The 21,996-nt window shown below is 38.6% G+C and overlaps 1 protein-coding gene across 2 annotated transcripts in view; it reads left to right on the top strand.

Annotated features, from left to right (window-relative positions):
• The window catches only part of TCERG1 (transcription elongation regulator 1), a 43,301-nt gene that overhangs the window by 8,219 nt on the left and 13,086 nt on the right, over positions 1–21,996 (top strand). Inside the window, exons 3-14 of one of the 2 annotated variants that reach the window (XM_075601028.1) lie at positions 2,901–3,089; positions 4,009–4,366; positions 5,158–5,400; positions 7,493–7,555; positions 8,449–8,649; positions 9,548–9,663; positions 14,381–14,469; positions 14,931–15,091; positions 15,665–15,731; positions 16,633–16,759; positions 17,632–17,721; positions 21,806–21,924. In XM_075601028.1, coding sequence (XP_075457143.1) covers positions 2,901–3,089; positions 4,009–4,366; positions 5,158–5,400; positions 7,493–7,555; positions 8,449–8,649; positions 9,548–9,663; positions 14,381–14,469; positions 14,931–15,091; positions 15,665–15,731; positions 16,633–16,759; positions 17,632–17,721; positions 21,806–21,924 — 1,823 coding nt within the window. The remainder of the gene's footprint in view (positions 1–2,900; positions 3,090–4,008; positions 4,367–5,157; positions 5,401–7,492; positions 7,556–8,448; positions 8,650–9,547; positions 9,664–14,380; positions 14,470–14,930; positions 15,092–15,664; positions 15,732–16,632; positions 16,760–17,631; positions 17,722–21,805; positions 21,925–21,996) is intronic. The other variant, XM_075601029.1, reaches the window with a different exon arrangement.

Raw genomic sequence — 21,996 nt, 5'->3', positions numbered from 1 at the left:
TGTGTGTGGAGGTGCTGTGTGTGTGTGGAGGTGCTGTGTGTGTGTGGAGGTGTGTGGAGGTGTGTGTGCGTGCGTGCGTGTGTACGTACGTACACAGGGGGCGGCAGTGTGTGGATATAGATATCTGCAGTGTAAGCGTATATAGAGGTGGTTTCATATATTTACCATTTTATTTTAATTAAAAAAATCTATATAACTATACAAAAATGTCTATTATTTATGAAAAAGTCTACATTTAGCCTATAATAGTAATAATCCCTGAAGAACAGGGCATTACTGGCAAATAATGCCCTTGCTGGGTTAAAGTCCCTCGGCTTCGCCTCGGGCCTTCAACTCTTCCAGCCAGGGCATTATTGGCCAGTAATGCCCTGTTCTTCGGGGATTATTACTTAAATATATGTATTATAAAAATGTATTTCATAATGTAAAAAGCAAATATATTTTAGTATATTTAAATTTTATGAATGAAACATACTTTTAAAAGAATTTTGCAATAAATGAACTGAAGCCCCACTAAGGCCCCCCCTTTTTTTTTTTCACGTGGACTGCATTAGTCCCCCTCTCCTGTCCACATTTAAAGGGGCACGGGGGAGAAGGGCGTTAAGAGGCTGGGGAGGTGGAGAGAAAAGGGGGTCAGAGTCTTGGGGAAGTGCAAGAAGGGGGACCAAGATACTTATATGGGGCGGGGGGAGGAGGGCAAAGAGACATGGGGGAGAAGGTTACCAGGAGGATTCCTTGAAGTTGTCGGGGGTCTGTCACAGAGCTTCTAGCACCGCCTCCTCCTCTGCCAGCTTCCATACTGAAGGGATGGGTGAGTGGGAGAGTTTGAAAGCTTCATCATGAGAGCACCTCTGTCACCCGAGCAACTGGCAGATAGAAATACTGTGGTAATAAACACTGGTAAGTATCGAGATACTGGCCATTATTACCACAGAATTACAATTATATCAATATATTGCCCAACCCTAACCTGGAACCTACCTATACTTCTCCAGGTCCAATACAAGTACAAGGGCTGAAGGAGTTGCTCAGTGGTAAAGTCCTTGTCACTGTCTGTAAACATGGTTCAAATCCAAGTTTCAACTTTCCTTATGAAATTGGACAAGTCATTTTATGCTATGTCCCTGTGTCTCAGGCCCCAAAAATAGATTGTAAGCTCTTTGGGGCAGGTACTCATTGTGTCTTAAACATTTTATGTACAGCACTGCATATATTCTTGGTAAAGTTTGTCTCGGTGCTAAGCTATCTGTCCGGGAGAGATGTAGGCACACCAATAAACTATACTATCATTTATCGGAAAGTGCACGCTTCATAATAAGAATATATAGCAATACATTACACAAACAGAGGTCTGGTGTAAATAAAGTGCAATGGGATGTTTTTTTGTGTATGTATATCTTAATTTATATAGCGCCATCCAGGTACATAGCGCTTCACATCAGTAATTCATGTGACATAATATAACACATAATGGGAATAAGCGCTTCAGACATAAAAGTAACAATAGGAAAAGTAGTCCCTGCCCCAAAGAGCCTACAATCTATGTATTAATTAGGGAGAACTTACAGAGACAGTAGGATGATGTTGTGCTAAGTGCGTCTGCAAGGGGTCAAAGTCAGTGCATCCGAGACGTGTAGTATCAGCCAGCAGAGCTACCCACAAGCTTCATTAAAGAGGTGGGATTTTAGATGGTGCCAGTCGCATATTTAGGGGAAGGACATTCCAGAGGTGTGGGGCAGTGAGTGAGAGTTTTTTTGGTGGGAGAGGGCTTTAGATACAAAAGGGGTAGACAGAAGACATCCTTGAGCAGTAGGGCCAGGCTTGGGAAGAAGTATGAGGAGCTCCGCATGGAGAATGTGAAGGAGAAGAGGGTGGTCCACAGTATCAAAGGCTGCAGAGGTGTCGAGTAATATGAGCAAAGTGTAATAACCTTTGTCTTTTGCAGCATGGAGGTCATTAGTTATTTTGGTGAGAGCCATTTCAGTGGAGTGGGCAGTGCATAAACCAGATTGTAGAGGGTCTAGGAGAGAGTAGGTGGTGAGAAAATGGAACAAACGAGAGAACCTTGGTTTGGGTAATATATTGCTATAAATATCTATCTCTATCTATATTTATCATTACATTTCTTGTTCTATACATTGTTAAACACTATGCATTGCAATGTTCAGTTCTTAAAGCTATGTCCCATTTATTAATTCAAAACCAGAGTTGCCCATCATTGCCAAGCAGCGCGTGGCTCAAGGTGATTTATGAGTAGCCATGATGTAACATCTGTGTGCGTTTCAGAAGCTATGCTGACAGCTACAGTCATTGACAGTTTCTCAGACGTGCTGGTTTGATACAGGATTGCCATATTTAAGGCTTGTTCTCACTTTTATAAGCAATATTCCCATTAGCTCATGTACAGTAACGTCAACTCATAGCCTCAAGTCAAATTTACTTTGGCAACCTCTAATAAATTCACGTTTTGTGATCATTGTGAGTGTCACATTATGAGAGCAGTTACTACACTCTAGTGAGTACCACATGAAAAGGTAAAGGAGTGTGCCAAAAAGAGGGTTTGCTAGGCAGTCTGCAGGAAAAAAGAGGTCAATGTTGTATTCTCTTGTAATTAATTTCATTTTTATTCTGGGCTAGGTGCCTTTTATGCTTCAAAGTCCACTTCTAAAAATCTATCTCTGTCAACACTAATCTCGAAGCATATTTGCATGAAAGCTCAGAGATTTGTTTTCTTCCTTGTGCCATTTCTAGTCACTTTTGGAAATGCCCTGAAAACCCAACCAGTACATAGGTGTTACTTCACAGTGGTATCTTAAATTCTAGTTTCAGAAATGCAACTGTACAGACGAGCTTGTCTTGCCTTTTGAGTGAGTGTGTTTTGTACCTAATTTGTCATTCAGAGACCTCCGTTCATGCCCCCACATATGGGAAGCATGCCACCTCCTGGAATGATGTTCCCGCCTGGGATGCCACCAGTGTCCTCACCTGGGACCGCTCCAAATACCAACCAAAATCCGGCTCCAACGCAGGCCCCAACAATGCCACCAAATGAAGAGATCTGGGTGGAGAACAAGACTCCAGATGGAAAGGTGGGTAAAAGGCCCATGTACTGAAACACAAGAACTTTGCACGAAATATTTAAATTACTACAATTTTAAGTAAAATGAATTAATTTGGATGGTTTCTTTAAAATAAGACGCAAATTACCACTTTACAAATGTTTTGTCAGCCGTAGCAGTCCCAACTGTTTGGGAGAAGTGGATGAATGTCTACAGTGCATTTAGCAGTTCATCTTAATTTATAATATAGGCTCAATGAGCTAGTTTTACACTCAAAATGGTGACCAAGTCCTAAGGGGCAATCGGCTGTGGCATGCCTGCTCCGTGTAAATCAATAGGACTCTCAAAAGCTATGATATGAAGTTTACACGCTGTACATATAACTAGAATTAAAAGGAGCATGGTCAACAAAAGTTATTGAGATGTGTTTAGTTTTACAAGTGTGTCCACATATATTGGAGATCCGTGTGAAGGATTCTCTTGCTTGCATTCCATCATTTTTCTTATAATGACAGTTTACAACATGGCCTGTTTTTGCCAAGATTGTAACAACCTCCGAAACCAAATTGAAGTAGACTTCAGCTCAAAAAAACTTTACTGTTCAGCTCCTGTGCTTGTTATATATTTGGTGAATTCGCACTATGATGCATCTGTAGTTTGTGTAACACGGGACAGCACATATGCCTTAATTCAGACAAGGAACCGATTATTTTATGGTATTTACTTTACAGGCGGGACAATGACAAACTTTGCTTGTAACATGGCTACTTTCCTAGTGGTTTTTGTTTTTACTAATAGCATCATCTTTTGCAAATGTATAGCCTTTTGATGTTGGGTTTTAGTTCCCCATAACAAAAAACCTTGGTGTGTGTGTGTTCAGATAGATAGATATATATTTATTTAATATGCACGCTGTCATACATAATTATTATTTTTTTTTTTTAACTAGGTATATTTTTACAATGCACGGACCCGTGAGTCTGCATGGTCCAAACCAGATGGAGTAAAGGTCATCCAGCAGTCAGAGTTAACTCCATTGATGGCGGCTCAGGCCCAGGCGGTTCAGGCCCAGGCTCAGGCCCAAGCCCAGGCGGCTCAGGCCCAGGCCCAAGCCCAGGCGGCTCAGGCTCAGGCCCAGGCACAAGCGGCTCAGGCCCAGGCACAAGCAGCTCATGTGCAAGCAGTCACAGGTGCCTCTCCTACGACTAGTAGCCCTGCATTATTGGTATCTACATCGGCATCCTCAACCAGTCAGTCCTCTTCAACACATACGACTACGTCAAACTCTATTTCGCAAGCAATTTCCAGTAAGTATTGTGCTAGCTGCGTCACATTTCCACCCTCTGATTTTAATGTTCATCTCACTGTTGTATATCAATTATGCTTGTGTATTTATGTTGTGAAATGCTTTCCAACCAGAACTAAATCAAAGTAATGGTGTGTGGTTTTCCCCAGTGCAAGATTGTATATTTTGTCCAAGAAGGACATCACACAAAACGTGTGTCTTGACTATTAATTACATGTAATCGTTACTGGACTTTTTTTAATCTCAGAGCAAACTCAAAAATATAAATGGGTGCTACTTATATATTTTGAATTGTTGTGTGTTTGTGACTTTGGTTCAGACTTTAGATCTGAAAATGGAAACGCACAGCTATTTGGTCTGCTCAGTGAATGTTATCTTGAACACAGTATGCAAATACAGCTCAACCCCCTTATAACGCTGTTCTTGGGGTCCAAAGAATCACATCGCTTTATAAGAGGATCGCGTTAGAACTAATGTACAATTATATGCATTGTACAATAAAGTATTTAAGATACCAATAATCGTGTTGTAAAGTATTCATAAATATGAACATTGGGAACCATTCTTGCATTGCGTTGTAACGGATCGCGGTATAACGGGGTTGAGCTGTACATACAAAACTGTTGTTGGTGCACTTAATTTTTTTATGTACTACTGTTCACGTTGGACCAAAGATAAAAGATCTAAAGACTAAAATATCTTTATTTTTTTTAATATACTGTATATATTAAATGCATGCATAGGAATTACAAGCTAGTCCTTTGTTACACTGACCTTCCTGCTTTTGAATAGGTTCGTCTTCTCAAGAGCAAACGCAAAGCGCTTCTGTTTCAGTACCGACGTCTTCTGTCAGTATTGTCACATCTGCGCCCACAGTCTCTTCAGTGCAAACGGTGGCCCAGCAGCTCTCCCAGACGTTGCAGTCTACAGTTGCTCATGCAATACCCCAGCCGACCGCAACGATCTCGGCGTTCCCCTCAGTCATGGTACCCCCATTTCGTGTCCCTCTTCCTGGCATGCCCATACCATTACCAGGTAATGTATCAAACTTTAGCTGTAACACCGAGTTGTCTTCAATGATTCTTGGCTCGTCTGTTTTATTCTGCTTTGTATTCTCCATTTCAAATTTCATTTACTAGTATAGACAGATGGCCGAGCCTACAAAAAAAATAATAATAATAATTATGCTATGAAGGATCTCTTCTCTATTGAAAGGACGTTGCAAGCAACCCAGCAGAATAGTGTTTAGTCAGGTTATTTTTTGGTAATATTAATATTTAGTCAAAATCAAATACAGAATTTTGTATACAACTGCAAAATGATTTTAAAAGTCCAGGGTTGTGTCCAACGTAAGACAATACAGCCATGTGTGCTTTCTTAACCTGGTTTCAATATGGTGGGGTGTTTTTGTGTGTAGAGCTAGTAGGTTAAACACTATTCATCTTTTTCAGTGTTCATTTGTTATAGTAGGAAATGGGAGTCCTTTAGTCTGATCTGCAGTTCTATAGTACAAAATAAAGACTTACTGTATAACCATTTGACCTTTTGAATGGATTCTGAAAGGTTCCATTAAGTGATTGATTGTAAATATATTCCCATTGAATTTTTATTTGGCATTCCTGTAGGTCGAAGCAATTCCTTGGTTACTTTGAGCTGTATACTATTAGTATACCCTGAGCAGAGGAGGGCTTCTCCGTCCCTATACTTGAGTAAAAGATCAAGTAAAAAGCACCACCAATAAAGTAACTGTTACATCTTTGAGTAATAACAGTGTTCTAGTGTCATAATCTGTAATTGTATCAATACCAAAGGAAAGAAACTCCTGGTTATCAACACATACCCATTTCTTGGCAGTATTTGGTACTGGTATTTATTGTTTGATGTTAAATTAACAAAAGATGTGGTACCTTGGTAGCACTTTGAGTTGCCAACCAATGATCCTTAATATTTACAGTTACAAAACCAAAATAATTTTGCTTCTATCCTTGGTAACTTGGTGCCCTTTTAATGTTCAATGAGCATCACTGTTAGCCCTTGAGGCTTGCTGTAGGTCAGGGGTGTGCAAACGTTTTAGTCTGCTCTCTCCCACTGCTCGTGCCCCCCTTCCTGCTCCTCTTACCTTTTTGTCCGGCGTCATCTAACGTCATATAACAACGCAGCGTCATGTGACCACACACGTTGCCATGCCGATGCGTTGCCAGAAGCCGCCGAAGACTAGATAAGTGAGGCATACAGAGGCCTTGCATGCTCCCCAGGCATTTAATTTAAATTCTCTGGGGAAGAGCACGGGGCATCTGTAAGCACCGCACCCTCCCCCGGGTTCGCGCATCCCTGCTGTAAGTCATATTTTTGCTGATCACTTCCATGTTGCTGTGAGAAGACATTTTCACACTAAAAGGATAAAAGAAATGTGAGATTTTGGAAGCAAAATAAATTTTTCCTCTTAAGCATTTGGATCTAGCCAGGAGCAAGTAAAAAATACTATGTTACGAATGAAAAATACAATGGTACCATATTTAGAACCATTTAATCTACCTCGTATTGCGAGACCTGGATGTTTTTGCTGTATCCTGCAGGTGGCAGTGTTCATAGCCATTGTGATAGGGAGAAAATGTTGACGCACAATTAGTTTTTTTAATTCATATATATTACCCATGTCCCTGTGGTTCCAAAAGGGCTTATTCTCTCTTGTTGGAAACCCTGTTTAGGTGTGATATTTCTCTTTCTCCTCCCCTCCCCCCCCTATTCACACTTGGGTGACCTACTTCCTATCCACCTACTCTACCACATATATAAAATAAAACATCTCCCCTTGCATGTCCCCACTCCCAATCGCAAGATCTCTGGATGCAGGGGTCACTAGTTTTTCATTAATATTTTGTTGATCTTTATTTTAATATCTAGGGTCGGAATTCTAGCTCTTCTGTTATGTACAATAGAAATGCATGACGTGTTCGAGTAGGTGGCACTGCTGCTTTAATGCTAAAGAAACGTCCATACCCGCCATAGAAATTCAATTGACTTAAGCGTGGCTACAATAACCAAGACCTCCTGTAGTGTCCAGAGCCCCAGTGGTAGCAGACACTTGATGGCAGCTTTCCAACATGTTTGCGTATCCATTTTGCAGGTGTAGCAATGATGCAAATAGTCAGCTGCCCGTATGTAAAGACAGTCGCTACCACCAAAACCGGTAACTTTTAAAAAACATTTTAGCCTGTTTTTGTTTGATAGTTGGCATGGTAGTGAATGCTGTTGTATTTCTTTTTGTACCCATTGACACTAAACGTTAAGTGCACATACTTGATCTAAAAGGTTTTCCCGACTAAAGCACTCTAGATATCAACTTTTATTTGATGTGATTGCAACAATTCTTATTTTATTTCCGCTCTTTGTTTTTTAAATGTTTCTTTTTTTTTTTTTTTACACCATTTCACACAAGCTGACATGGCTTTTTCGTGCATGCTTGTGTATATGTGTGTTTTGTGGATATCAGCCATGTTCAATTAACTGCTTTGCCTTGTCCAGAGGCATCTGACATTATGTGGGGTCAACGTTGATAAATGATTAAGATTAACAATGAAATGCAGTCAGAAACATATTTCCTGATCAATATATATTCATTGTACACGGAAGAAAGGAAACCTTGTACATCAATATAAATTACTGCCAACCGTGACTAAATATTCTTATATTTATGGACTGGATATGATCCTAGCTAATTAATACAGTATTAAATAAGTGTTTGCTCATACGATGGATAAAAAACTCAGATAATTGTTTTTTTTTTGTTTTATGGAGCATAGTTACAAATATTTGTATTTATGTATATATGTATAATATATATGTATTATATACAAGCATAGTTTTAGCCCTCCAGAATGAAACGACTAATCAAGAAATATATTTATATGTAAATAATATATGTATATGTGCATATCAATTATAATATAAGACATTAAGTGAAAGCAAAATAAGATGCATTTCAGGACATGGGATGGTTCTAAAAAGATGTTACTGGATTAATGTAATGATTTGTGGTTGCTTTATGGGACAATCTTGTTAACCTTGTTAAAATGTTTGTAGGTGTGCTGTCTGGAATGGCCCCTCCAATTGTACCACTGCTTCATCCCCAAATGACTCTTGCTGCTTCTCCTGCAACCCTATCAGGAGCAACAATAGTATCGGAATGGTCAGAGTATAAAACGGCCGATGGGAAAATGTACTATTACAATAATAGGACTTTGGAATCGACGTGGGAGAGGCCTCAGGAGCTGAAAGAAAAAGGTACTCATTTTAAACAGCATTACTGTCAAAGGATGGACAAAAATTATTTGACATTAATAATTGATTATTATAAGTGTTGCGTCTGTGGAATTTATGTAAAATGAAATGTGAATTGTGAGATGCGATGGAGAACTGAGTGGATGTGCTCTGTGGTATCCTGTTTGTTCTAGTCAAACCCTGCAGCACTTCTCTTGATTTCAGCGAAATTGTGCACTTGTCACACAATACCACTTTAATATATTCAATAAGTCTTTTCATGCAGTTTTATAATTGGCTACATGCGTTTTGTCAATATGAAGTTCAAAAGATAGTTGGGTGAGCTCACCATAAACTCTGTATGCCACGTTATTTGCAAACTCCTATGGTAAAACAACCCTTTCAGAAAATTGAGTTGTTTTTTTTTTTAGTTCAGAGTGCAGAAAACCAATTGGCACAATTTATTTATTAGCCCAAAAATGTGCCATTTAATATTACACATTTCTTGGCCTTGTAAATTTGTCTTTCTATCCAACCAATGCGTTTTTAGTGTTGTATTTTGCTTTGTAAATAATTGAACTTTAGCTATAACTCATAGCTTAGCCTTACATGGCATTGATGTAGAGTGGCATTCCTAAAACTAAAGTAGAGTATACCTTTTTGGGGGGGAGGAGCGGTGAGAGGGTAGTTAACAGAATTCTTGTAATCTGCGTTTTTGCTCAGAATTTAAATTGGGCACGGTTGCACGTTTCATCTGAAGACCAATATATTAAATAAATCCTTTTCACTACCATTTTCCAGTCCCAGTTTGATGTGATTTTGACCTTAAGGCACTGTTCTGATTCGTGATCACTGATGACCATAGAAATGTAATCTAGTTGGGGGAATATTTTTTTTAGTCCTGTATATTAAACTTTTGTAGACAAAGAAGTTGAGAAGGTGAAAGAACCTATTAAACCAGCTCCAGTTGTGGAGGAACCTCAGCCTATGGTGACAGAAGAGGTGCCAAAGGAAGAACCTCCCAAGGAAATAAAGGAGGTAAAAGCCTGCAACCAAATCACTTGGTATTGTCCTTTTTAATTACTTTTTGGCGGGGGGATAGGGAGGGCGTGTGCGTGAGTTTCTACTGTACTGAATATAGGAATAATCCATATTTTATTTTTCAACGTAATCTGCTTTACTTCAGATACATTAATGCAGCCGCCTGGAATACAAATTTGTTGCGTTTTGTTGCTCCAATAAAGGGACTTGCCCATGATCAGTGATCAAGCTTACAAATCTGTTCACACGGTTTTGCATAGAGCCATAGATGTAGCTGAACTGTAAAAGTTGCACATTGTAGAAAGTTCTTGTCTACTGTGAGTTTTCAGGTGTCGCATGAGGCTGGGAATTGATTTTTAACCACTTGGGTTGAAAGATAAGCTCAACTGTATTGGAACATCTCTTGCAAATAAATGGGAGCAACATTTCAGATCATTTAAATTCTGTAAATAATACAGAATATATCATGTCTAATAGAAAATATTTCGTACATTTAAAAAGTTACATAGATTAGATTTTAAAACAAAAATATACATTTTGCCTATTTTTGGAATGCATGGTACCAGCGAGGGAATATGGAGTTGAACAGCATTATTTTGAGCTCTGTTGACCCTGCCCCTCCCCTCCACCCCCCCATAAGTATCTTGGAAAATGGATGGGCTTTCTGATTTCAGTAATTGCAACTTTCTTCCCAAATCAACAACCTTCCTATATTTGATTTATTAGTCATGTCTTTGTGTACTATTCCCTTCCAAAAAAAAATGCCTAACCTTTTCTTAAAATAAATCTACTGTACCAAAGCTTAATATTCACTTACCTCGTGAAATTTGTCAAGAAGCTTCTGTTTTGAAGATGGATTGACTTTAAACCATTAGTAGTAAATCCCAGCTATGTTCACTAGAACTTTGCAGTTATTGTCCATAAGTATTGAGTTTCGCATTACCTATTATAAAGTACTACTTGCGTTTAGATTTTCATACCTAAACGTGCATAACCGATTCTCAATTATGAAACAAAAATCAAAACATTTAGGAAAGCTTTCCATGTCGGAAAACGTTCAACTAATTGCAATTCCAATGCATTTGGGATTGAACCGTTTAGTTTGAGTGCTAAAGTAATGAGTAAAGCGTTTAAACTAGTGTTGTACCGAGTAGTAAATTATACCGGGTACCCGGCCGGGTACCATAGACTTGCCTGCAGCCGGCGGCGGAGGGTGAGGAGGACCGTGGTGACATCGTGGAAGCAGCAAACATCCTGGTGATGGTAGCAGCAGAAGACATCCTTGTTGAGCGGGTGGGAGAAGCGGAACACGGCACAGCTGATGCCGGTGGGAGCCGGGGAACCATGTGACCAGAGTTGCAGCGTTTCTCGCATCCTATTTCTACCATTCCTTTTGGACAGCCAGCTCCTCCCCGCTGCTCCCACTGGCTCAACAAGGACGTCTTCTGCTGCCACCGCCACCAGGTAGTTTCCGGGTGGCTGAAAAAGCGCCGGGTAATTTCCCGGTTCCCGGTACATCATTAGTTTAAACATATTTTAATAGCACACCACACATTTTCTCTCTCCTATCTATGTTCATTAGTTTAAGTTTTCTCCATCTCATAACCTACAAATCTTTAGCTGCCGAAGGGTCCTGTTTCAGCTGCAATATTTCACCTGCCAGCAGTATTTACCGTTCACTTTTACAATGTTGAAGTCAGCTGCTGGTTGATGCGAAATGACTTTGTTTTTTTTTTTGTTTTTTTGAATGAGAGAAAATAAGATCGTGTGACCAATTTTTGTATTTCTTGTTTGCATATTGTTAGTATTCCAATAAAATGACCATGTCTCCGTTTTTCTCTTATTTCAATAAATAAACAAAATCATGGTGTCTGATGCCTCGTAAAAGCAAGCGTCTGACCTTTTTTTGTATGAAAGAAAGGAATGAACATCTTTGTATTTGTCCATTTAAAAAAAATTAAGCTGGCCATTGCATACGGTTTTATAAAAAAAAACATTAGAAAAATGCAGTTTGTGTTCATTTTATTTATTTTGTAAAATGACAACCTACACTTAAAGTTTAAAAAAACCATGAGCCGCAAGTAACGGTGAGATTCACTTTTATACATTAAGCCCATATTTTCTAAGCAGTGCTAAGCAATAAGACCCTTTACGGTGCTGTGAGATACAGAAGGTGTCTTTTAGGACTGGAAGGAGTAGCACGGCTTATGGGCCCAAGTCTGCAACTTAATTAAGCCTAATACATTCGACCATTCGAAAGCTCTCCATAATCGTTGGCACATTTATTTGAATAGATGATGAAAACTTTACTTTGATTTACACAGACGAAAATCATACAAAATTTTAAGATTTGTTCTTGAGGTTATTCTGCAGTTCTAAGTAAGGATTAAGGTCCAGTTCCCCCCAATAAATTGTCGATCTTGAAAGTTAGCTTAATATGAGGTGATGCACTTTAAAGTTGATTACTATTTTATTTTTTTTCCCCTTATCTGTTTCTAATTATTTTTTTATTATTTTAAAAGTCCCACGGCCTGCTGTTCTCACTTGCTACCCCCGGCAGTTTTGTTCCATGCAGACATCAAAAAGAAGCTCATCTGAGAGACTGCCTGTAACAGGAATGACGTCTGTTTCTCTCTGATAGTTCATGCTTGCAAATATTTAGTCAGTCTTTTGTTTATTAACTGTTTTAGTTAAGCCTAGGCCTCAGAACCAACAGGTTGCATGTAAGGAGAATAAAACATGTCCTGTTTCTGAAGACCTAGGTGCATAAGGCGCATAATGAGTTAACTTTTTTTTGTCTCTTACTAAAATATCTACGTTGGCTGAAATTGCCTGGAATGACATGTCAAGTTACACAAAATTAGTGGTGTTAGTTTCGAAAGGCACCAGTGGCCCCCCTGTTCCTGAACCTTGTTTCCTGAATTGAACTGTATACGTTTGCTCTGGGTGAAAGATTAGTCAGACCCTCGCCCGTGGCATGATATCAGATTGGTGGCTTTGCGTGCGATACCAATGTGATCACAGGAAGATACAACTACCAGAAAGTGGATTCCCTGGCTGTCTACATATGGTATCGTGCTTGCAGTAAGATCCTGATGTTTATCCGAAGCCAAGTAACCAATAAATTGTATTTGACTAACAACTGGTGTGTTCATATGTGCTCGTGAGTGAGATCAACAATCCGTTCCGTATAAGTATTTTCTATGTCGGTGACATCAGTATTTCCTGTCGGCACAATTGGCACTGAGATCAGGGTATTGTGCTGATAGGAAATACTGATTTCACTGACCTAGAAAATACTTATACAGAACGGATTGTTGTTCACTCACGAGCACATATGAACACACCAACACCAGTTGTTGGTCAAATACAACTTATTGGTTACTTGGCTTCGGATAAACGTCAGGATCTTACTGCAAGCACAATACTATATGTAGACAGCCAGGGAAGCCACTTTCTGGTAGTTGTATCTTCCTGTGATCACATTGGTATCACACGCAAAGCCACCAATCTGATATCATGCCACGGGCGAGGGTCTGACTAATCTTTCACCCAGAGCAAACGTATACAGTTTGAAATCAGGAATAAGGGCTCAGGAACTGGGGGACCACTGGTACCTTACGAAACTAACACAACTTTTGTGTAACTTGACGTTATTCTAGACATAATTTCAGCCATCGTAGACCTTTTAGTAAGAGACAAAAAAGTTGACTCATTATGCCATCAGAAACAGGACACATTTTATTCTCCTTACACTGCCTTAGCTTTTCAGATGCTGCTTTCTGAAATCCCATATAGTAAAGCGATGTGGAAAAGGCTTGGCACTCATGTTAACTTTTTGGTTTGCTTTAGGCAAATTTTTAACAATCTAAATAGCAGAATATAATACTCATTGAGCAGGGGAAAAACAAGGTGAAAAGAGACTTTTATAGTATAATGAAGAAACATTTTTAAAGAAAAATAAACATGCGGGGAACCTGTCCTTTTCTGTGGGATGCGGTTCTTCATAGTGCAGTTATGTCAATACACATAATTTAGTGTTGATGAAATACTGATCCCTCAAACTACATTTTCTGCAGTTTTCTGTCAATGTTGAGAACCACTGATCGACGAGCCAAAATACATTATTACAGGAAACTTAAGTGTAGTCGTTTACATTGATTACGAATATGGAGTTTACTGTAAAGTTGTCTTATAATGCTGGTTTCTAAGATGCTCAATGGACCGGAACAGACAACGCCAATCTAATATGTATTTGATAACACAACAGTCACTCAAAGTAATTGTAGTGATGGGTCATTAAATACTTTTTTTTTTACTTTTCAATTCATTAGAAATAAAATAAGAATTCTTTTAGCTCTGTTATAACACTTTTTTTGTAGTGGATGTACATTTTTTTTATTGCGATCATATTCTTATTCGATCTACACAGCCAATGGTTTGACTACAATAAACCTTTTTTTTTTTTTTTTTTTTTTTTTTTTTTACATGAACTTGTTATGAGCTATTTCATTCCCAGCATGAATAGAAAGGGGCATCAATACATACACTGCATTTCTTCTTGGACATAATTCAGTCTAATTTAATGTTTGGCCTGTGTCTTGTGCACAACCAGTTTGGGTAGCATGTTATTGCTAGTCACTGGTCAATATCATGGTTTATTTAGTACTGGTTGAAATAGTTGTGTGCTAACTGCAAGTGTTCTGTTTTGCAGGAGCCAAAAGAAGAGGAGATGACTGAGGAAGAAAAAGCTGCCCAAAAAGCCAGGCCAGTGGCTACGACTCCCATTCCTGGCACTCCATGGTACTTATGATCCCAAAGACTGTTTTCTTGCCAATGTTTGCAGAAACTTTTGTGTTAGTCCTGGATTTTGCATCTTATTACAGGCAAGAGCTTTAACTTTATTAATTACTTTGCTTTTGTTGGGTAAGGCGTTTTACCGGTTACGTGTTCTCAAATATACATGCATATGTGGAATCTGCCATGTCTTGTATTGCGTGAATAGTGATATTTTGAGTACGGATTGTTTTTACTCGTGAGATGCTGTAAATATTGGATTCATCAAAAGTTAGATGCGCGTTCCACATATTTTGACACTTAATGTAGGTGTTATCATTTAGAAAGGGCACACACAGATTCTTCCTGATAATGGGTATTTTAGCCGGTAAGGTTAGTCAATGTATTGATGTGTCCATACTTTTTCTGCCAAATCGACACAAGCCTTTTCTTACTATAGCTTTTAAAGGTGATTCTTTTACTCCTAGGTGTGTTGTGTGGACTGGTGATGAGCGTGTGTTTTTCTACAATCCCACTACACGTCTCTCCATGTGGGACCGACCAGAAGACCTCATTGGAAGAGCTGATGTCGACAAAATCATTCAGGAGCCCCCACATAAAAGAGGAATGGAGGACGGCAAGAAATATTGTGAGTCATTTTAAAGATATCGTTGTGTAAACAAGAACACTTCTCTTGAATGTGCAAGTCATTCAGAGCACTAACCAGTGCTAAACTAACTAATATGGATATTTACAATACTAAGGTGACAAACACAGGGAGGATAAGGTTGCTAACTTTTTATGAATTATCCATGCAGTATGAAAAGTGAATGTAGAAACCGGTACGAAGGAGAATTTGTTGCATTTTATGGGTTGTTACATAGTACATGAGGTTCAAAAAAGACATGTCCATCGAGTTCAACCTGTAAATTGTTGTTGAGACTGTTCAAGAACTACAGTAGCTGTTTAAGTCTGATATAATAAGTAGTATTCACTGTACTGCTCTGCAGTCTTTTACTACCATAACATAACCGTATCACCACAATGGCCTCTCTAGCTTGAATTGGGAATATACAATTTAACTAAATAGCTTTAGTGTGAATACTATGTTTCTTTTTAACTTATTTTTACTCCCACAGCACACATTCTTAGTAGTGGTCTTACCTTGTCTTGCACCAACATTGTTTTTATTTTTTATATATACATATTTTTTTATCATTAGTCAAAGAAGACCATGATTCTGCAGAAGATGCTAATGACGATGAACCCATAAAAGCAAAAAAGAGGAAGTAAGTTGTCTTAACAAATAAAAAGCTGTGAGTCATGATATTGTGGCTTACTGTGTTGCAAGCGCAAAGAAATGTTGTGCGCTCGGCCACTATTCTCTTGTGTAGAAGTGGATGAGCAGGTGGCGGGGTGTATGACAGGGTGCCTAACTGTTGGTGTGTGACCAGAGGGTTAGGGGGGGAGGAATGGCTAAGGGGGGAGTGAATGGAGGAGTGGGATGTGGGTAACTTAAAGTGTTAAATCTTATGTGCGATATAAACCACTATGATAGTGTAAACAGCAAGTGTGTGGGTGACAGACCTGCTGTACAAAGTGTGTAAATAATTACATGAACCACACAGATGTTAAGTGTGATGTAGGGTGTCACCTGTGTCAAAATATGGTATGTTATATCATGCTGAACCTCCCTGGTGCTAACAGGTGATATCGGCCAGTCCCTCAGTGATGGGAATAGCTCTAACAGTTCAAATTTATAGTATTGCAGTATAGCACAGTTCTAGAAATAGTCCAGTCCAATTGGTTTCCTTTGGTTGCTGCCCCAGTGTTAGGATAATCAAGCCTCCAAAGCAAACCTAAAGAAAAAGAGGGGCGCAATTTTGTGTATACTAAAAATGTAGACACCTTTGCTTATTTTGTATTTGGCTTATTGAGAGCCTGAATTTTTGCCACATCTCTTGCAAAACATTCACAAAGACTTTAATAATAAACGTGTAGAGTTTGTGACAATCCAGGTATGTGGTATCCCACCTTTTTAGTAACAGTTCAGCTTCCCTTTGTCATCTAGCGTCTCTAAAACATTGAATTTTACTTTGAATAAACATATTTAGATCGATGGGGTAAGCATTTTGGAACGTACACACTTTGTTACTTTTTGTTTATTCTCTTGACTCTCTTGTACAACAGGAAAGACGACCTGGATTCTGATAAGGAGACTGCCATGGAGGCCGAAATTAAAGCTGCCCGTGAACGTGCTATTGTTCCCCTGGACGCTCGAATGAAACAGTTTAAAGACATGTTGCTGGAGAGAGGGGTTAGAAAACGATCTTTTGAGATGTATATAAATCTTTTCTGATTTTTGCACACACGAGTCACTAAATCACGCACTGCTCCATCACAACAGGTTTTTGCTTCCAAGGTAACAGGTCGCTTAGCGACTCAGTATGATTTTCGGAGGAACCGGTATCTGTGCAAAGAGGAATTATAATCTTTGTTGTAGAATCCTAACTGCGTTAGTCACCTATTTATAAGTTCATTATCAAATGTATGCTTTGTCTTTTTATATTATGACTTAATGTCCTTTCTATGCGATTGATTATTTTATATTTCACAGTAATTAATATTTTAATAGGATAAGATTAGAATGTGCAGATATTTAAAGGAAAGGAAAGATGAATTTGTTAGGCTGGGAAGAACTTTGTGAAAGTACATTGTGGCGTATACAGTATATGTAATACAAAGATACCTTTTAGCTGCTATGCAGTCACACTTGCAAAGAATAAATTTGCAGTGCGAGATTCTCGGGCAGCGAATGGGTTATATATCTGTTGACTCACTACAGGCGCATTATTTAAACTTCAAGGATTTCCTCTGATGTGGTTTCTAAATGTCGCTCAGTAGTGGCTCTTTTAATGAGTTATTAGTTGTATGTTACTTCTGTGTAATTATGGGGAATTCTTCAGAGCCAATTAGTGTGGAAAATGTGCCATCCTAACCTCCCACTGCTCGTCATTTATTAATGATGAGAACTTCAGCAGAGGTTTCTGTTATGTCATCCTTTTAGCAGATGTCCCGTAGATTTGAAACCAAATTGCAGTCCTTAGTTCAACACCGTTTAATTACCATAGAAATCAATCCTTATTCTATGGACTTTTTCTCCTGTTTTTTTGTTTTGTTTTTCTAAAGGTTTCGGCTTTTTCAACTTGGGAAAAGGAGCTCCACAAGATTGTGTTTGACCCTCGTTATTTACTTCTAAATCCTAAAGAAAGGAAACAGGTAAAAACAACTTCTGCCACTTTCTATTTCCCCTTCCCCAGTTTCCGTCGTCCATGGTGGAGACCAGATATATATCCGTTTGGGTTAACGGAAGAATGAATAAAGCAAATGTGCTTGTCATGGTAAATAAACCCCTTTGACAATTGCCATACTTTTATTTATTTGTATGATATCTTTTCATTGCTGACGTAAACGGCTATGGTAAGCAAATAAGCAACATCCAGCATATAGGAGATATATGTCTTCACAGTTTTATCCACCATCTGAGCCTTACTACGGAATACTGTGAGAGGGAGACTTATCTATCTCTAAGCACACATTATAATACCTTACAGGCTAAGAGGGGGATGTGGGATTAACCCTTACACGGGTCTGCCCACAGCGCTATCAGTATATACCTATCAACTACCAAGGAGTATGGGTATAAACTAACTATGTACTAACACTGGGTGGTCACAGTGATTGTCACTACCACCGCATTTTTGCCACAGATCACTAACGCATTATTGCAAGCTACATACATATGTTCTGACCCAGTCCCTAAGGGGACCGGACGGTATCTAAACAGTGGCCCCTTGACGGCCCCATTCCTATATTTATAGGTAGCTATATCCATAGCAATAGATCCCGAACATCTATTAGGGATCTCCATACGTTTCATCAACTTAACACACCTGAGTTAAGTTACCAAGTACAGTCACGTACTGTTTGACATATGTTTTATTTTAACCCCCCTTTTTTATTTATTGGTACAAATAAAGTATTTTAACACATTCACAATACATTCAGCTGTGATTGAGTGCTTGTATACTAGGTTTCCTTTTCTCTGTGATACTAAGCAAATAAGCAACATGTTTAACTGCCTTACAATGTGATTTGTTATTAAACATAAGAGCTTACACTGAAACTGACATGTTGAAGGTCGCAAACGCAGCAGATCCCATACTTCTAATGTTAAGACCATATCCTGTAACAAGGAAGATTGAAAACTGCAAAGCATCATTCGAGTTTGTTGTAAGCTGATGGTGTCCTCACTGACTGTGACAATTAACTGACTTTGGCTGTTCCTTTATCCCAGACTTCCATCCAGTTCTAGCACCACATTGCTTCCCTCTTCACTGTTGGAATATATATTTTATCATTCACAGTTAGTGCCTAATTCAGATTTTTTCTCTCTAAATTAAGGCAACTCCTTGTAGTTTTATCTCTACAATTAGCTGTAGCATTCTGCCTTGTATGGCCATCATTTCAGGTTGGTTTCCTTTCCACGCACCACTTCTAGAACTCTGCTTTGTAGAGTTATTGCTAATTGTTTTAGTAGGAGAAAAAGGCTTTGAAATTAAAGGTGTTCTTTATGAATCTCCAATTTAAAAAAAGTTAGCCAATCCTGATCTTTGGAGTGCCATTTGTTTTCCTTTTGGTGGGCTAACTTTTTTTGATATTGGCTATAGCCGTGGAAATCGTGTTGCATAATTTGTTATTTTTTTTGGTAACGTATTTTTTATTTACATTTTTAGAAACACATCGGGAAAGGGATACAGAAAGAGAAAAAGGGGGAGGGGCGATAGGTACCACAAATTTTATCAAACAAAATAATTAAAAATAACGCCAGACCACCACAACTCCAAACATTACACAGAGTAACCAACTCTGAGAGAAACTACAGCCCTCGGTCCACAGTAACTGAAAAATTCACATATTTCCCCCTAGAGTACCAGGGCTCCCAAACTTTATGAAATGTTCTTGTTATGTCTCACATAAGCTGTAACTCTTTCCATAGATCACACCTCATTTACCCTCGAGATAATCTCTCTCCTGGAGGGGGGTTGGGGCTTTTTCCAGGCACCTGAGATTGCACGTCTCGCCGCGGTCAGAATTTGTAAAAATAATTTAGATATATTTTCGTCTATGATCTAGCGGCTTACCCAGGACCATTATTAGCGGGTCTAAGGGATTCTTATCCCAATAGTTTCTCGCAACAAATTCTGCAGAACCACCAGATATGAGCCATATCACCGACACCATCGCAACCCCTCCAGCAAAGATTCGTGGCCTCTGGATAAATCTGCCTCAACCTCTGAGGTGTCCGATACCATCTGAACATAACTTTATAAATATTCTCTTTAGATATTGTGCAAAGTGATGTATTCGTTGCATTGACCCAAATTTCTTGCCAATCTTCCTAAGAAATCTCTACTTGAAAATCATGGGCCCATTGATCCATATAACGGTGTGTGCAGGGAGCCTTAAATTCCTGAGCAATAAGAACATTGTACAATGTTGAGATAAGACCCCACTGATAGTTTCTTTTTCTAAATCGTTCTTTGAATACAGAACACTCTGGGAAAGACCCACCTGGGGGGATAGCTGCCTAAGATAATGAGAAACTTGCAGAAATCTGAACACACCTGCGCCCGTGAAGGAGTAACTCTGGCAGAAATCGCAGAAATTTAACAATTTACCATTCAAAAGCATATCCCCCACATCTCTATTTTTAGCCTTCCATAAATCAAAAGTACCAATAACCCAATCCGGACCAAAGTCAGGGTTGTCAAAAAATAGGGGTACATGTCGAGAGAGCTGAAAATAGTTGATAATAGATTTTGACCCTATGTCAAATTTTAAGAGAATTTTATTACTGCCGAATCGAAAAAATCTATTCTAGAACATTTTGTTGGCTTATTATTCCACAGAAGGGCCGGGAGTGCCGCGGAGCTATTAAATATATTTCCTAAATCTGCCCGCCGATATTGGTTTTCCTGAGAATGCCCAAAAATTATCTGTTTCAAATGGGAGGCTAAATAATATTTCCTAATATCAGGGGCTGCCAGATGCCCTCTTTCTCTAGGTGCAGCATGACTTATCTCGGTACTCTTGGTCTTTTGTTACCCCATATAAACTGCATTTTTATTCTGAAATCCCTTAAATATTTTATCGGGATAGCGACAGGCAGTGTCCGAAAACAGTAAAGCAGTTTCGGGAGGACATTCATCTTGAATGAAATAATACGGCCCAACCAGGAGATTTGGTGACCCCTCCAAAGTAAAAGATCCCGTTTAATTCTAGTGAAAAGCTCTGGTTAATTATATTTATAAAGAGAGAGTTTTTTTTGTGAGAAAGATTCCTAAATATTTCAATCTTACATTATTCCAGTGGTAATTGAAATGTAATTTGATTAGTTTTACCTCAATATCTGGCTCAATTGTTAACGTAAAAAGCCAGGGGAGGAAATGGGCAACCCTGCCTGGTACCATTACTAATTTTAGTTTGGTTGAAGTCTCTCTCCCCCCCCACCCCCCTTTTCAATATGCATTTTCAAAGGCATCATGTAGGGCTTGGACCCCCTTTAAAAATGGACCAAAAAAAACAAACTCCTCCATTTTAATTCTGTTGAATGCTTTTTCGGCATCTAAACTCAATAACATCGCTTTCGGTTTAGAAAACTGTACATAATCTATTATGTTGATGATCTACCTAATCGTTATGAATTAGTCGGGACAGGATTGGGTCTAATCTATTAGCAAAAATGTTACTATATATTTTAAAATCTGTATTAAGAAGTGAAATTGGCCTGTAACTTGCGCAACTCATTGGATCTTTTCCTTCCTTGGGTATTACTACTAAATTTGCTTTTGAAATTTGTGAGGGAATCTGGAAACTCGATAAAATTAAAAAAAACCTGTTGAAGAGATATGGTGCTAAAATGCCCCAATATTTGTTATAATATAGATTTGAAAAACTGTCCGGGCCTGGGGCTTTTGAAGGTTTCAGACCTTTAATAACCTCTTTTAACCTATGTTCTGTGAACTGTACTTTTTTATTGGTCAAAATTCTTTATTTAATTTGTCAGGTTTCATGAACTTTTTCTTGGTTAAATCTCAGACTTAAGATACCGAAGTAGATTGTTTTCTTGTAAACGATTACATGAAGTAATTACTGATCTTAGGTTTTGCAGCACCATACAAATAAAAAGTAATTACTTTTCCTGTTTGCAAGCTTTTACAGTAATTGATGTTCTTTAAGGTTGCTCTACTTTTCCTGCTATTAAATCATTTCAAAATAAAACCGTTTGATATCTCTGTAGGTATTTGACCAGTATGTGAAAACGAGGGCAGAAGAGGAGCGCAGGGAAAAGAAAAACAAGATTATGCAGGCAAAGGAGGAGTTCAAAAAAATGATGGAAGAAGCAAAGATTAACTCAAGGTTGGTCCACTCTTTTTAGTGATTTCCGTTGCATCATTTCAGAATTGGTTGATCTTTTTCTTTAAAGTTACA

This window comes from Ascaphus truei, chromosome 5 (genome assembly GCF_040206685.1).
Source record: "Ascaphus truei isolate aAscTru1 chromosome 5, aAscTru1.hap1, whole genome shotgun sequence".
NCBI lineage: Eukaryota > Metazoa > Chordata > Amphibia > Anura > Ascaphidae > Ascaphus > Ascaphus truei.
This window is presented reverse-complemented; position numbering and strand designations above follow the sequence as displayed.